Source organism: Oncorhynchus gorbuscha, linkage group LG13 (assembly GCF_021184085.1).
Source record: "Oncorhynchus gorbuscha isolate QuinsamMale2020 ecotype Even-year linkage group LG13, OgorEven_v1.0, whole genome shotgun sequence".
Classification (NCBI taxonomy): Eukaryota; Metazoa; Chordata; class Actinopteri; order Salmoniformes; family Salmonidae; genus Oncorhynchus; species Oncorhynchus gorbuscha.
In genome coordinates, this window is record NC_060185.1 from 61,054,844 (window position 1) to 61,069,623 (window position 14,780).

Consider the following 14,780-nt stretch of genomic DNA (forward strand, 5'->3'; position numbering starts at 1 on the left):
CACAGTCAAAATGGGGATCGGAGGGTAGTAATGTTACTCACAATGGGGATCTGAGGGTAGTAATGCTACTCACAATGGGGATCTGAGGGTAGTAATGTTACTCACAATGGGGATCTGAGGGTAGTAATGCTACTCACAATGGGGATCTGAGGGTAGTAATGCTACTCACAATGGGGATCTGAGGGTAGTAATGCTACTCACAATGGGGATCTGAGGGTAGTAATGCTACTCACAATGGGGATCTGAGGGTAGTAATGCTACTCACAATGGGGATCTGAGGGTAGTAATGTTACTCACAATGGGGATCTGAGGGTAGTAATGCTACTCACAATGGGGATCTGAGGGTAGTAATGTTACTCACAATGGGGATCTGAGAGTAGTAATATTACTCACAATGGGGATCTGAGGGTAGTAATGTTACTCACAATGGGGATCTGAGGGTAGTAATGTTACTCACAATGGGGATCTGAGGGTAGTAATGTTACTCACAATGGGGATCTGAGAGTAGTAATATTACTCACAATGGGGATCGGAGGGTAGTAATGTTACTCACAATGGGGATCTGAGGGTAGTAATGTAACTCACAATGGGGATCTGAGGGTAGTAATGTTACTCACAATGGGGATCTGAGGGTAGTAATGTTACTCACAATGGGGATCTGAGGGTAGTAATGTTACTCACAATGGGGATCTGAGGGTAGTAATGTTACTCACAATGGGGATCTGAGGGTAGTAATGTTACTCACAATGGGGATCTGAGGGTAGTAATGTTACTCACAATGGGGATCTGAGGGTAGTAATGTTACTCACAATGGGGATCTGAGGGTAGTAATGTTACTCACAATGGGGATCTGAGGGTAGTAATGTTACTCACAATGGGGATCTGAGGGTAGTAATGCTACTCACAATGGGGATCTGAGGGTAGTAATGTTACTCACAATGGGGATCTGAGGGTAGTAATGCTACATTGCACAACGAAGATGAGAATAACATGTGAAATAATTTACCATGCAGATCTCAGTGGCCACCAGGTAGCACAGCCTGTTGAACCACCTGACATAAGCCTCCAAGTTAGTGGTCTTCTTCTTCTGCTCACTGAAACAGGGCTGCAAGAGACACAAGCACACAATCAGGACCACAGAGGGCCACCTTACTAGGCCACCTATCCAGACTTGAGATAACATGGATGTTAAGTCTACTTCATGACCTTTACCAGAGCTCCCTCTCAGCCAGAGAAGGTTAGCATTTTGATGTCTGGGGCACACCCATTGAAAAGGTGTCATCATACAAATACCTTGGTCTTTGGTTGGACGATAAGCTGTCTTACAAAGTTCATGTAGATAATCTTGTGAGGAAGCTTAAACTGGAATTGTTTTTTAAAGGTTTGCTGAGCGTTTTGAGGCTAGAAGGAAGCTTGTTCAAGCCAGTTTCTTTCTGTAATTGATTATAGTGACTAATTGTATATGCATGCAGCCTCTTCTGTGTTAAAGAGACTGAACTGAGCTTATCATGCAACTTTGTGTTTTGTTTCAAATGCCAAGTTGCAAACCCACCATTGCATCTTGTATCAAATGGTGGGCTGGACCTCGCTTTACATGCGCAGCTACATTTGTATGTGTTTATCTACAAGGCCCTTCTGAGTAAACTCCCTCTCTACCTTGGTAGCCTGCTCTCCATCACCACTCGCAGTTACCAGACTTGGTCTACTAGGTGGTAGCTCCTTAAAGTCCCCAGGGTCCTTTCCGAGTTAGGCAAGACTGCCTTTTCCCAATGTGCACCGGAGACATGGAAGAGTCTGTAAGAAATCCTTCACCTAGATGTACTAGTGCCCCTTAGTGAGTTTAAAACTCTGTCGCAAAACTGTTGACGAGAGGTGTAAATGTTTTCTGTGGGCCGATCATCTCTTAATGATGTGTTTTTTGTTGTTGTTTGTTGCCGTTTTCATTGTATGTTTAAAGGTAGACTCGGCGAAATGGTGTTGCCACGAGCAGCGCCGCAGATATTGAGATGAGCGTCATGCTCGACTTCGCTCTCACACAGTATCTGCCCAAGTGCACGGGCTCGGTTTACGCTGTGTCTCAATGGGTTTCTTCCTTTTTCTCTTCCACTATTGAGTCTGATTCAGACCCTCCAATGATCATTAAAGGAGTACATTGTTGTCATTTTATGTGGATCGAAAGTGGAAACGATTTCACCATGATAATGTAAGTTATAGCTGGACACAGATCTCAATTCAACATCTATTCCATGTTGGTCCAACGTCATTTCATTGAAATGGCGTGGAAAAGTTGATTCAACCAGTGTGTTTGCCCAGTGGGCTGACTGGGTTGAAGCTATAGGTGCTATAGGGGTTTGGTCTGATGTTATGGAGGCATCTATCTAACTACAGACAGACAACCCACCCCCTCCCTGTGTTAATGTCATCAGCAGCTGGCAGAGACAATGGAAATAGGGCAATTACTGTAGCGAGGGAGAGAAAAAGAGAGAAGCACACAGAGAGCAAGAAAGCTTCAAAAGACAGGCAAATAAAGAGAGAGAAGTTGAAAGAATGAAAGAGAGCAAAGGAGCGTGTGCAAGAGAGATGGAGAGATAAAAATAACTTAGTGTGTGTGTGTGTGTGTGTGTGCGTGCGTGCGTGCAACTGTGTGTATGTGACTGTGTGTTGTGTCCAGTCATCATCATTAAAGTGAGCCCCAGGCAGAGCGGGGCCTTAGTGACCTGCTGGCCCCTGAGTGGCCCTATAGAACTGTCTTCTAATTAGTGATGCTGAAACACACTCTCTCTCTCTCTCTCTCACACTCTTTTCAAAAGGCCAAAAAATGATTCACACAGCAGTATATTGTAATGTTATTTCCACTGACAAAGTGCCATATACTATACCTGAGTGCTATCCAGTTTGTCTTTCTGAACAAAGGCTTGTACAAACTCTTCAGGGCCGATGTGACTCAGGTGTTCCTGAAACACACAGAGCAGAGCATAGCGACATGGCCATGGATATTAAATGAATATCAGTAATGGTAGCCAATCAATACAGGAAGTCATGAATCATCGACAAGATATCACGTCCTTGAATTAACAGATGACCCCTGGTATGCAGCTACATTAGCTCACCCGTTTACTTTGGCTGCATTTTCACAGGCAGCCCATTTCTGACATTTCCCCCAATTTTTGACAAAATATCTGATTTGATTGGTCAAAAGACCAGTTAGTGGCAAAAAGATCCGAATTGGGCTTCCTGTGTAAATGCAGCCATAGGGGCATAGACATAGGGCAACATTAATAAAGAATCCAAGCATGGCGTGGTAGTCCACAGCACAGATAGCTGTGCAAATGTGCGTGTAGAGTAGTCCTTATTATCCCCAGGGGGGTTGGAATGGATGGCGCCTTACATACGACTTATGACTGACTGATACAGGTAAAAAAAAAGGTAGGTTCAGTTCATACCAACGATCCTACTACTTTGTTTCACAATGTTACCCAGCCTGTTCTTACTCTTTAGGTTTAGATTACCGAAACAGCAGATCATATTGAATGTAAAAATGGATGCAATGAACGATCTGTAAAAGAGTTCCCCTGGGAAGATAGCATACATATTGGGCTCAAAACTCAAGTTTGCTGTCAAGGAAAGGGCCAAGATATATTTGTATCGACCATCGCTCTCCACTAGCTCACCATCTATAAGAGTCTGCATTTGGTGGTAGTGAGAGCTTCTAGATCTCATTTAACCATACCCTTGGTTATTGTGACATGAAGTTTTTATACGCAGGAGTGGTCACGCCATCCAAAGAACTCCTCCACCAATGGGCCGTGGCTCACCTCCTCATCCTGTAAAAGACTCACCATAACCAAATTGTCTACCAACCTAATGATGTGTCCAGAGTTGTGATTACTCTGATAATCATTAGAGTACAGTACAAACAACAGAGGGGAAAGGACGCACCCTTGTGGTGAACCAGTGGAGGATCGGGAACTGTTGACTCTCACCCTTTGAGTTTTATTGGTTTAAATAGCCCATCAACCAGCTGACTATGTTAAACTGCACAAAAGCCTCTCTGCTAACACATGTGGTTACCAAAGGTTTGTTATTAGTAAATATTTTGCCTGATTTCCGGGGTATTTCCTCATTTTCACAGGTCAGTGCAGGAGCTAGGAAACATGTACTATCAAAGCAGTCCTGAAGACGCTCAGTAGCCGTCCACACCTGAACATTTCTTCGTTCAACTTTGCCTCTCTTCAGGACCGTTTTTTTAAGGTGGGAACGAGTTAAACAGTGCTATGGTCAGACGAGCCCGGTGGAGCTCTGGCAATGGATTTATATGCCCCCTTTACTGTCCCATTACACGAATCCAACACGTTGCCATGTCTTTTAAGGCAGGCGACGTATTGGTAGCGATTTAGATACTTTTTCAGCAAACAGTGATTAAAGTCACCCATAAAGAGGTCCAGAGCGTCAGGGAGTTGTACTGTAACCTTTGTACGGTCCGGGAGATGGTGTCCGTCGCCTTGTCCCCGTTAGCTCTAGAATGGATGGAGACCTGCGTCACAACTATCTGGGGGAACTCCCGTGGTAAGAAAGCGGTCCGAAGTGAGCTCCATCCGTCCTCCGTTTCCATGTCTCCTGTCGCAAGCCCTTCGTTCGCACCTCCTCTGGCTTTGAGACTGAGCCCATGCCTTGTCGGATTTCCAAGGCATCTGAATAAGGAGTCTTTTTAGTTCTTCACCAACCGCCTGTGGATTGCGGCTTCTCTGGACACCTGGTGATTGTGTATCATCTACGTGTTTTTTGGACAGATGTTCGTGTGAGAGCCCTGAGGGAATGTAAAATATCTGGGTCACACGTCGGGAGGTTCCTTCAGAATCCTGGCCTTCGCCATCATTTAGAAAATATGACCACCCTGTTGAGCCATCGTTTATTAATGTAGCGGCAGACCTTTCCACCCTGTGCTTCGCCCATTGTTTAGGCATCACGGTCCTGGAGCACAGGAACCCCAAAGTCGTCGATTTCTAAATCAGCGTCTCGATCCTGCTCTGTCAGCCAGGACTCAGTGAATGCCAGAATGCAGGCATTTCGGTACTGTGATAAGCACTTTACAGTTTGTCAGTTTTACAGTACGTCTGAGAGATTGCACATTAGCCAGGATGTGTGTGTGTGTGTGTGTGTGTGTGTGTGTGTGTGTGTGTGTGTGTGTGTGTGTGTGTGTGTGTGTGTGTGTGTGTGTGTGTGTGTGTGTGTGTGTGTGTGTGTGTGTGTGTGTGTGTGTGTGTGTGTGTGTGTGTGTGTGCGCTGTGGATTGTAACGCTGTCAGGTCGCATATATCCACTGCGGTTTTATTCCCTTTGTTAAATGCCTCGGGCAAACCACTGACTTCTGAGATGATGTCATACTTATCAGATGAGAGCACATGCTTACTCAGGCCTGCGGAAGACGGCCCTTACAATCACACACACCCCGCCCACACACACAACACACACACACACCGACCCACATGGATGGACGGACAAACAGACACACAACCCCCGCCCCCCTTCCACCCACACAGACACAGAATCACATAAACACATAAAAACACCCCCACACACCAATACACATAAACACACACATGAACACACATCACTCAATCAGTGAGAGTGGGTCGTCCTCCTCCGATCATTTGTTGCTCAGCCCTGTCTGTTCATGTGTCTTTAGAGCACCTTTTCCTATGCCTGTTAGTCAGCTGTAGACTAGAGCTAACAGGGAAGCATTTAAAACTAATACTGGAATAGTTAGCTGGTAATCAAGCCAATGGGAGAACTAGCGGTCCTCTGGGCTGTTTGGAAGATTTCAGTGCTCTCTCTCTCTCTTTCTCCTCTCCCCCTTTCTCTCTTTCTGAGAGATTGCACATTAGCCAGGATGTGTGTGTGTGTGTGTGTGTGTGTGTGTGTGTGTGTGTGTGTGTGTGTGTGTGTGTGTGTGTGTGTGTGTGTGTGTGTGTGTGTGTGTGTGTGTGTGTGTGTGTGTGTGTGCTGTGGATTGTAACGCTGTCAGGTCGTGTGTTTTATTCCCTTTGTTAAATGTGTGTGCGCTGTGATGATTGATTCTACATCTTAATCTAGGCTTTATTGCTGTGTCTGTTCTTCTCTCCCCTCTGCTCCCCCTCTCTCTCTTAGTGTCATCTCTCTCTACCCTTCTCATCATCTCTCTCCCTTACATCACACCCTTCTCTCATTCTCTTTCATCTCTGCTTCTCTCTCTCCTTCTTTTCCCAATCCACTTCCCTTCATCTCTCTCTCTCTCTCTCTCTCTCTCTCTCTCTCTCTCTCTCTCTCTCTCTCTCTCTCTCTCTCTCTCTCTCTCTCTCTCTCTCTCTCTCACGCTCTCTCTCTCCCTCCATGACCTCTATTTAACCCCCACCTCCCGTCCTATCCTTCCTCCCCCTCTCCTTACCAGCTCTATATAGGTGAGTTGTTGTGCAAGTGTGTAAGGGTCGTTGCAGATAGACAGCATTTCCTTCTGGATGGGTGGAGACTTGGTCTTGAAGGCCACCAGCTTGTCAGAGATTGAGGATACCGAGGAGGCATTCACTTTGACGATGCACTCCTCTCCCTGGGCGATGGCTGCAAGCTTCTGGTTCAGGGTCTGCAGGACCTGACTCAGTGTCTTCCAGTACGCCTGGGGAGGACATTGTAATGACTAGACAACTAATAATGATCATAAACATATGAAGGATGGTCAACATTAGTATCATCATCAGGAGATAACAAAAATCATCATCATCATCTTCCCAGACTCCATCATCATCATCATCATCTTCCCAGACCTTTCACACCATTGTTTCTTCTGTGTGCATGAACATGTGTGTGTTCCCCCCAGTGTGTGTATGTGTGTCCAGCCCCCACTGAGCTGTGTGGCTGTAGGCTGTTGGTTGGTGCCAACAGGTCGGGTCTCAGTAAATCACCCACAGCGTGCCATAAATGACCCAGAGTGAGAACACTGCCTGGGCCCAGCTCTACTCTGCAGCCACAAATAACTGCACATTCATCACCATTAGCCCCCTCACGCTCTCTCTCTCTACATCCCTGTTCCTCCCTCGCATCCAACCTCCCTTCACTTCCCCCCCTTCCTGCTCTCCATCGTCCATCCCTTTCTCTACCTCCATCATCATCATCCATCTCTTCTCTCTCTTTCCCTGAGGCTGCAGAGCCAATGGCAAAACCCCTCCCTTTGTTCTCTCTTCTCCTCTCTCTTTCTCTCTGTCCCTCCTCTCTTTCACGTCACTCTCTCTCTATCCCACTCTCTCACCTGTAATGCAGTGGAACAGGATTGTATAACATTGCACTGTTTTGTACATTCAGAGCACCACACCCCTTCACCCTGCTCTCAGTCTCATCTTTGAGACTATAGAGGGTAGCCTCCCTCCCTCCCTCCCTCCCTCCCTCCCTCCCTCCCTCCCTCCCTCCCTCCCTCCCTCCCTCCCTCCCTCCCTCCCTCCCTCCCTCCCTCCCTCCCTCCCTCCCTCCCTCCCTCCCTCCCTCCCTCCTCACCTCATCACAGGGTGCTATCCTGTGGATAATGTCTTTGAACAGGCCCACCATCTTCTCCTCTCTGAAGTCTGTGGGGAACGTCTCTGTCCACTCTGTTAGCAGCTGCAGGATCTTGGGACCAAACTTCCTCACTTTAGCCTGGGGGGGGGGGGGGGGACACAGGAGAAGAAGACACAGTCAGAGACACTGGGAAGGACAGCTTTCAGTAGGCGTGTAGAAGTGATCAGCAGTGGCCGTGTGTGTTGAGGGACTGTGTATGTGTGTGTAAGCAGTACTGAATGTGTTGAGAGGACTCTGTGTGTGTTGTCAGTGTGTGTGTACTGACCATGTCCAGTGGACTCTGGTCCAGCTGCTGTTGTTTAATGCAGGTCTCACAGAGTCTGGCCAGTAGCTCAGGAGGAGAGATGAACAGACGAGCACTCAGCAGGAACGTAAACACATAGGCTTTCTGTGGAGGGAAACACAAAGTGTTTACATTATAGTTAACATTACTATCGCTGTTACTATTCCTATTTCTACTACTGATGCTGTGGCCAGTACAACCAGGATAGAATACTGTCCCTCTAATAGTTGTTTACCTCTGGGTAGTAGTCTGTGGTGGGCACAAGGTGCTGGATGAGGGTGTCCAGGGAGGCGGAGGTGATGGGGGGTCCTTCGGCCAGGCAAGCCCCAGGCCCCCGGGCCTCCTGAGGGCCCCCTTCATCCTCGATCACCGGGTCAGCCTCAGAGCAGGTGGAGGCCAGGTGGGGGCTGAAGCCACTGGGGGTGAACATGGTGCCTGCTGCTGGGCACACAGTCTGGGGCATTCCTCTCCTGGCTTGAGAGTGAAAGTGTAATGGATGAGGGCTATTTAAAACACACATGCATGGCAGATATATACATATAGACAGATACCGCACAAACCCACTCAACTACACACAACCACAAACACAGGCATTCTCTCTCCTTTTGCCATATCACATTGAGCAGGCAAGATGTTTACCCTCTCGGTCAGAGCATTATCTCTAGTTCAGTCTCCACTACACACTCCTTCCGTTACAACCCGCTCCGCCCCAAAACAGCTGCCCCGTCTCCGAGGACAACGAGAGAGAAGGGATATGTGGGTCACACCGTCGCCGTGGAGACCGTTGCCGTGAGAAAGCTTTCCGTGTCCTCTTTCTACCCCTCATCTCTCTCTCTCTCTCAACCCTCATCTCTCTCTCTCTCTCTCTGTCTGCTCTTAGACCGTGCTCTGTTACACTTTTTAAAAAATTCAACACATCCCTCTCAATGGGCCAACAAGGTAGTTGTAGTGAGAATAAGCACTTACACTGGAGCAGATATATTAAAGTGAGGTGTTATAGAGATCAGGAAGGGTAGGCCCACATCAAGACTGCATTATGGCACCATGGGACTTCTTAGCCCACAATAGACACGAATGAATAATATTATATTGAGATAATAGATGGTGGTATGACACTGATTTAGTCAGTGTTAGCTATAAACTAAGCAGCCTCCAAAGAAGGAAGAACAATAGCATGCCAATTCCAGGTATTTATTGTGAATCACTGGCATCAGGTAACAAAAAGGTGCGGCCGAGCAAGCCTATCTGCAGTCTCTCCCTGACCCCATGACCATGGGCTTTCTTATGAAAAATAATGTCTTTAGACTGTTTGAAAAACAAACCCACAGCCAGTGTCTTATTCCCCAGCAGTGGTGAGAGAGAAAGTCAGTAAACACGCAGTGCCATCGGTGAAACCTTTGGCAGAGCAAAGAAGAGGACTTTCAGATGTAAACATTGCTTGGTCTTCCTGCTTTGCCTACCCAATCTCAAAATGTATACAAGCAGCCTAAACAAACAGAGTGCCAGTGCCACACAGTGCCAGTGCCACAACAGCAGCAATCTCCATGTGAGTGAGTGAGTGAGTGAGTGAGTGAGTGAGTGAGTGAGTGAGTGAGTGAGTGAGTGTGAGTGAGGCTGGACTGGGTGTGACAAGGATTTTCACTGTGTTCAGGAGAAGACAAAGCAGATCTCTTGTCCTATTGACTTTCATAGGAGAAGGGAGAGATCAATACTTACAGTATAAATGAAGCATAGCATAGCTAGCCTACACACTCAAAATGGCCCTTCAGGGCAGGGACTGTTCAAAAGCATTCAAATCCATTCACTTTCCCATGTAGATCATTGACTAGAAAAGTACACATCTGAGCATATTCTGAGCGTTGAATGGCAATATGAACGACTGTGCAAAATTATTTGGGAGCAATGGAGTGGTAGGATTCCTATCACAATATACTGAAAACTAAGGTCATGTTTAGCTGGCTGCCCTCTCTCCCACCAGATCTTCTTGACTGACTGGTGTCACTACTGCCTCGGAGGTGAGAGGTCAAGCAGACACCACCGTGCGAGATCATGACGGGTGTCCCAAGTTTCCACTCCAAGCCTTCAGCTTCCCTTTGTTCCTCTACCGACACACACACACACACACACACACACACACACACACACACACACACACACACACACACACACACACACACACACACACACACACACACACACACACACACACACACACACACACACACACACACACACACACACACACACACACACACACACACACAGTGGCGTAGCGCAGTTTCACATGGCCACCACGCAAGGGGCCCCCGCAACTCCCTACGGGTAAAGCATGGTGAGGGCAGCTGTGGGGATCATTTTAATGGCAGGGACTGGGAGAAAGGGACAGATGAACGGAGCAAAGTACAGAAAGATCCTTGATAAAAACCTGCTCCAGAGCACTCAGGACCTGACTCAACTTCCAACAGGACAACGACCCTAAGCACACAGCCAAGAAAACGCAGGAGTGGCTTCGGGTCTCTGAATGTACTTGAGTGGCCCAGCCAGAGCCCGGACTTGAACCCGAACAAAAATCTCTGGAGAGACCTGAAAATAGCTGGGCAGCGATGTTCCCCATCCAACATGACAGCGCATGAGAGGATCTGCAGAGAAGAAGGAGAGAAACTCCCCAAATACAGGTGTGCCAAGAGTGTAGCGTCATACACAAGAAGACTGTAAATGCTGCCAAAGGTGCTTCAACAAAGTACTGAGTAAAGGGTCTGAGTACATACGTAAATGTGATTAAATTATATTTTTAAACAGATTTTCTTTGTCATTATGGGGTATTGTGTGTAGATTGTAGAGCGGAAAAAAATGTATCCATAAGGCTGTAACGTAACAAAATGTGGAAAAAGTCAAGGAATCTGAATACTTTCCAAATGTGCTGTATATATTGTACCAGTCAAAAGTTTGGACACACGTACTCATTCAAGGGTTTTTCTGTATTTTTACTATTTTCTACATTGTTGAATACGAGTGAAGACATCACAACTATGAAATATCACATATGGAATAATGTAGTAAAAAAATATTTAAAAATATGTTTAACATTTAAAACATATATTTTATATTTGAGATTCTTCAAAGTAGCCACCCTTTGCATTGATGCCAGCATGGCACACTCTTGGCATTCTCTCAACCAGTTTCACCTGCGATGCTTTTCCAACAGTCTTGAAGGAGTTCCCACATATGCTGAGCACTTGTTGGATGCTTTTTCTTCACTCAGCGTAGCCTAGTGGTTAGAGCGTTGGACTAGTATCCAAAAGGTTGCAAGAATGAATCCCCGAGCTGACAAGGTACAAATCTGTCATTCTGCCCCTGAACAAGGCAGTTAACCCACTGTTCCTAGGCCGTCATTGAAAGTAAGAATTTGTTTTTAACTGATTTGCCTAGTTAAATAACGGTAAAATAAAACAATTAAAAACTCTGCGGTCCAACTCATCCCAAACCATATCAATTGGGTTGAGGTCGGGTGATTGTGGAGGACTGGTCATCTGATGCAATACTCCATCACTCTCCTGCTTGGTAATGTTGCCCTTATACAGCCTGGAGGTGTGTTGGGTCATTGTCCTGTTGAAGAACAAATGATAATCCCACTAAGCCCAAATCAGATGTGATGGCGTATCACTGCAAAATGCTGTGGTAACCATGCTGGTTAAGTGTGCCTTGAATTCTAAATAAAATCACTGACAGTGTCACCAGCAAAGTACCTCCATACTCACCATCACACCTCCTCCATGCTTCACAGTGGAAACCACACATACGGAGATCAAACTTTCACCATTCATAAAATTCATCATCCGTCTCTATGAGGAAAATAAAGACAAACCATGGAATGAGTAGATGTGTCCAAACTTGTGTATTAAAGTAGACAAAAATGTAGTATTTGGTACCATATTTATAGCACGCAATGATTACATCAAGCTTGGTGACTATACAGATTATTTTGTGCCCAATAGAAATGAATGGTAAACAATGTATTGTGTCATTTTGGAGTCAAAATGATCTATATCCACAGTACAAAAAGTCCTATATCGACATAACCTGAAAGGCCGCTCAGTAAGGAAGAAGCCACTGCTCCAAAACCGCCATAAAAAAGCCAGACAAAGGATTGCAACTGCACATAGGGGCAAAGATCGTACTTTTTGGAGAAATGTCCTCTGGTCTGATGGCCATAGTGACCATTTATGTTTGGAGGAAAAAGGGGCAGGCTTGCAAGACAAAGAACACCATCCCAACCATGAAGCAGCGGGGGTGCTTTGCTGCAGGAGGAACTGGTGCACTTCACAAAATAGATGGCATCAAGAGGTAGGAAAATTATGTGGATATATTGAAGCAACATCTCAAGACATCAGCTTGGTCGCAAATGGCTCTTCCAAATGGACAATGACCCCAAGCATACTTCCAAAGTTGTGGCAATATGGCTTAAGGATAACAAAGTCAAGGTATTGGAGTGGCCATCACAAAGCCCTGATCTCAATCCCATAGAAAAATTGTGGGCAGAACTGAAAAAGCGTGTGCGAGCAAGGAGGCCTACAAACCGTACTCAGTTACACAGTTACAGTTCTGTCAGGAGGAATGGGCCAAAATCCACCCAACTTAATGTGTGAAGCTTGTGGAAGGCTACCTGAAACATTTGACCCAAGTTAAACAATTTAAAGGCAATGCTACCAAATACTAATTGAGTGTATGTAAACTTCTGACCCACTGGGAATGTGATGGAAGACATAAAAGCTGAAATAAATCATTCTCTACTATTATTCTCCTAAGACATGGGATTTTTACTAGGATTAGATGTCAGGGATTTTGAAAAACTGAGTTTAAATGTACTTGGCTAAGGTGTATGTAAACTTCCGACTTCAACTGTATCTGCCTCTAAAAATAAAAGTTCAATACAAACAAAATTCAAATATAGAAAATTGTTCATTTTAAAATCTCCAATAAAATGATTACAATTTTATCAGATCTTTTACCCCTCTGACGGAGTTGACGTTAGACAAAAACTGTGTTTTTCTTCATTTAAGCGGTGTACAGAAAAGCAATTGAGTTTTTCCTCAGTTGCTTCATGACTCAAAAACCTAAATAAATGTAACATATTTGAAACACAATTCATATTCTACTTGAATCTATCAGGCAGATGGAGTTGACTTCCTGGTTGTGATGGTGATGACAACATAGATTTAAACCAACAATGGAAAGTAGATAACTTTACAGACCATGAGTGGTCTTGTTACACTAACATGTAATGAGGACATGAACAAGGAGTCATTGTGGTACAGCTAACCCTGCTGATTCCAAACTTATTTAAGATTTTAGACAAATCTGATGGAGTAAACCAAATCTCTAGACATATCCTTTAGGAATCCATTTTTGTATACTCCCTTTTCTCCACAATTTCGTGGTATCCAATTGGTAGTTTCAGTCTTGTCCCATTGCTGCAACTCCAGTACGGACCTGGGAGAGGCGAAGGTCGAGAGCAGTGTGTCCTCCATAACACAAACCTGCCAAGCCGCACTGCTTCTTGACACAATGCCCGCTTAAACTGGAAGCCAGCCGCACCAATGTGTCGGACGAAACACTGTACACCTGGTGACCGTGTCAGCGTGCATGCGCACAGCCCACCACAGGAGTCGCCAGAGCGCGATTTGACAAGGGCATCCCGGCCGAACCCTACCCTAACCCGGACGACGCTGGGCCAATTGTGTACCGCCTCATGCGTCTCCCGGTTGCAGGAATCAACATTTTGAAAGAAATATTATTTAAAGTTACAAAGGGATATTGAAAGGGATATTAATATCCATTTTTGCCAGTTTTCTTTATTTTAAACACCTTTTTGGGGAATTTGAAATTGAGTTCCTTTGCTGCGGACAATGGCATTTCCAGACATAGAGCCGACATGGAAATTAATAATATTGAAAGTATTTTGGAAATTCCCACCCAAAAAAACTTTCCCTTATAAAATACCCCTAAATGTACATTTCCTGATATAAATGTCCTGCTATTCTTTACATTTTTCAGTTTTAATTTCCTGTCATTCTACATTCTAAATGATTTTTTGCATGGCTTAAGATGTGTTCATATGTGACTCGTTTCAGGCGTATGTCACGCTTCACTTCATCACAGGAGAGCTAAAAAATGTGTTTTTGGCATGAATGCCTTCTGGAACATGTGCACTTTCATGTGCCTCAATAACAAACTTGTATGCCATCTGTAAATACTGATACGATTACCAAATTACGAGCCTAGTTGGTTTATCCACGGGAAAAAAACCTTCCCGTTAGCCATGATTGGGTGAGATATTGGCTGGGCTAGACATCCCATGAGATGAGTTTGGATTGGTCTGCCATGTAGCACACTTCTGTCTATAACATGAGCTGGTCAGTATTTGTAGGTAATCATTTCTAACACATCTTTTTTGAAAGATATCACATAGTAGAACTTCAAAAAAATATTGCTCACTGCTTTCTGGAGGATCGAGTTCTGAAATCAGTGGAATGCCCTGTGGAATTAGAGTATGATAGCTAAGGAGATGGAGAAAATTCTGACATTTGATTGCCAATATGCAGAGGGAGTCGAAAACAGAACACACAGAAGGCTATTGTGTAAAGCGCTACCATGGCATCCATGACAGGGAGGGAGAAGTGTCCATCCATGTATATGGGTAAAATAGTCTAGCTAGCTAAATTTTCAGATATTACACGTTTCTAATTTGATCAAATAGTCGTTTTAATTTCAAGTTAAAGTGTACTGTTAGCTAGCTAGCTAATGTTATGTTGCTTGCTCGCTAGCTAACGTTATGTGTATGATCTGTGTAGTTATATCCTAATGTTAGCTGGCTAGCTAACAGTGAACCTGGTTGGTTAGCTACCTGCAGATTCATG

The 14,780-nt window shown here is 45.1% G+C and overlaps 1 protein-coding gene across 1 annotated transcript in view; it reads right to left on the bottom strand.

Annotated features, from left to right (window-relative positions):
- Window positions 1–14,780, bottom strand: part of LOC123993246 (ras-GEF domain-containing family member 1C-like) — a 47,706-nt gene that overhangs the window by 9,577 nt on the left and 23,349 nt on the right. The window contains exons 2-7 of the mRNA XM_046295171.1: window positions 8,099–8,337; window positions 7,846–7,968; window positions 7,521–7,658; window positions 6,424–6,648; window positions 2,880–2,954; window positions 1,007–1,105 (exon numbers count right to left, since the gene is read on the bottom strand). Coding sequence (XP_046151127.1) covers window positions 1,007–1,105; window positions 2,880–2,954; window positions 6,424–6,648; window positions 7,521–7,658; window positions 7,846–7,968; window positions 8,099–8,326 — 888 coding nt within the window. The 5' untranslated portion in view covers window positions 8,327–8,337. The remainder of the gene's footprint in view (window positions 1–1,006; window positions 1,106–2,879; window positions 2,955–6,423; window positions 6,649–7,520; window positions 7,659–7,845; window positions 7,969–8,098; window positions 8,338–14,780) is intronic.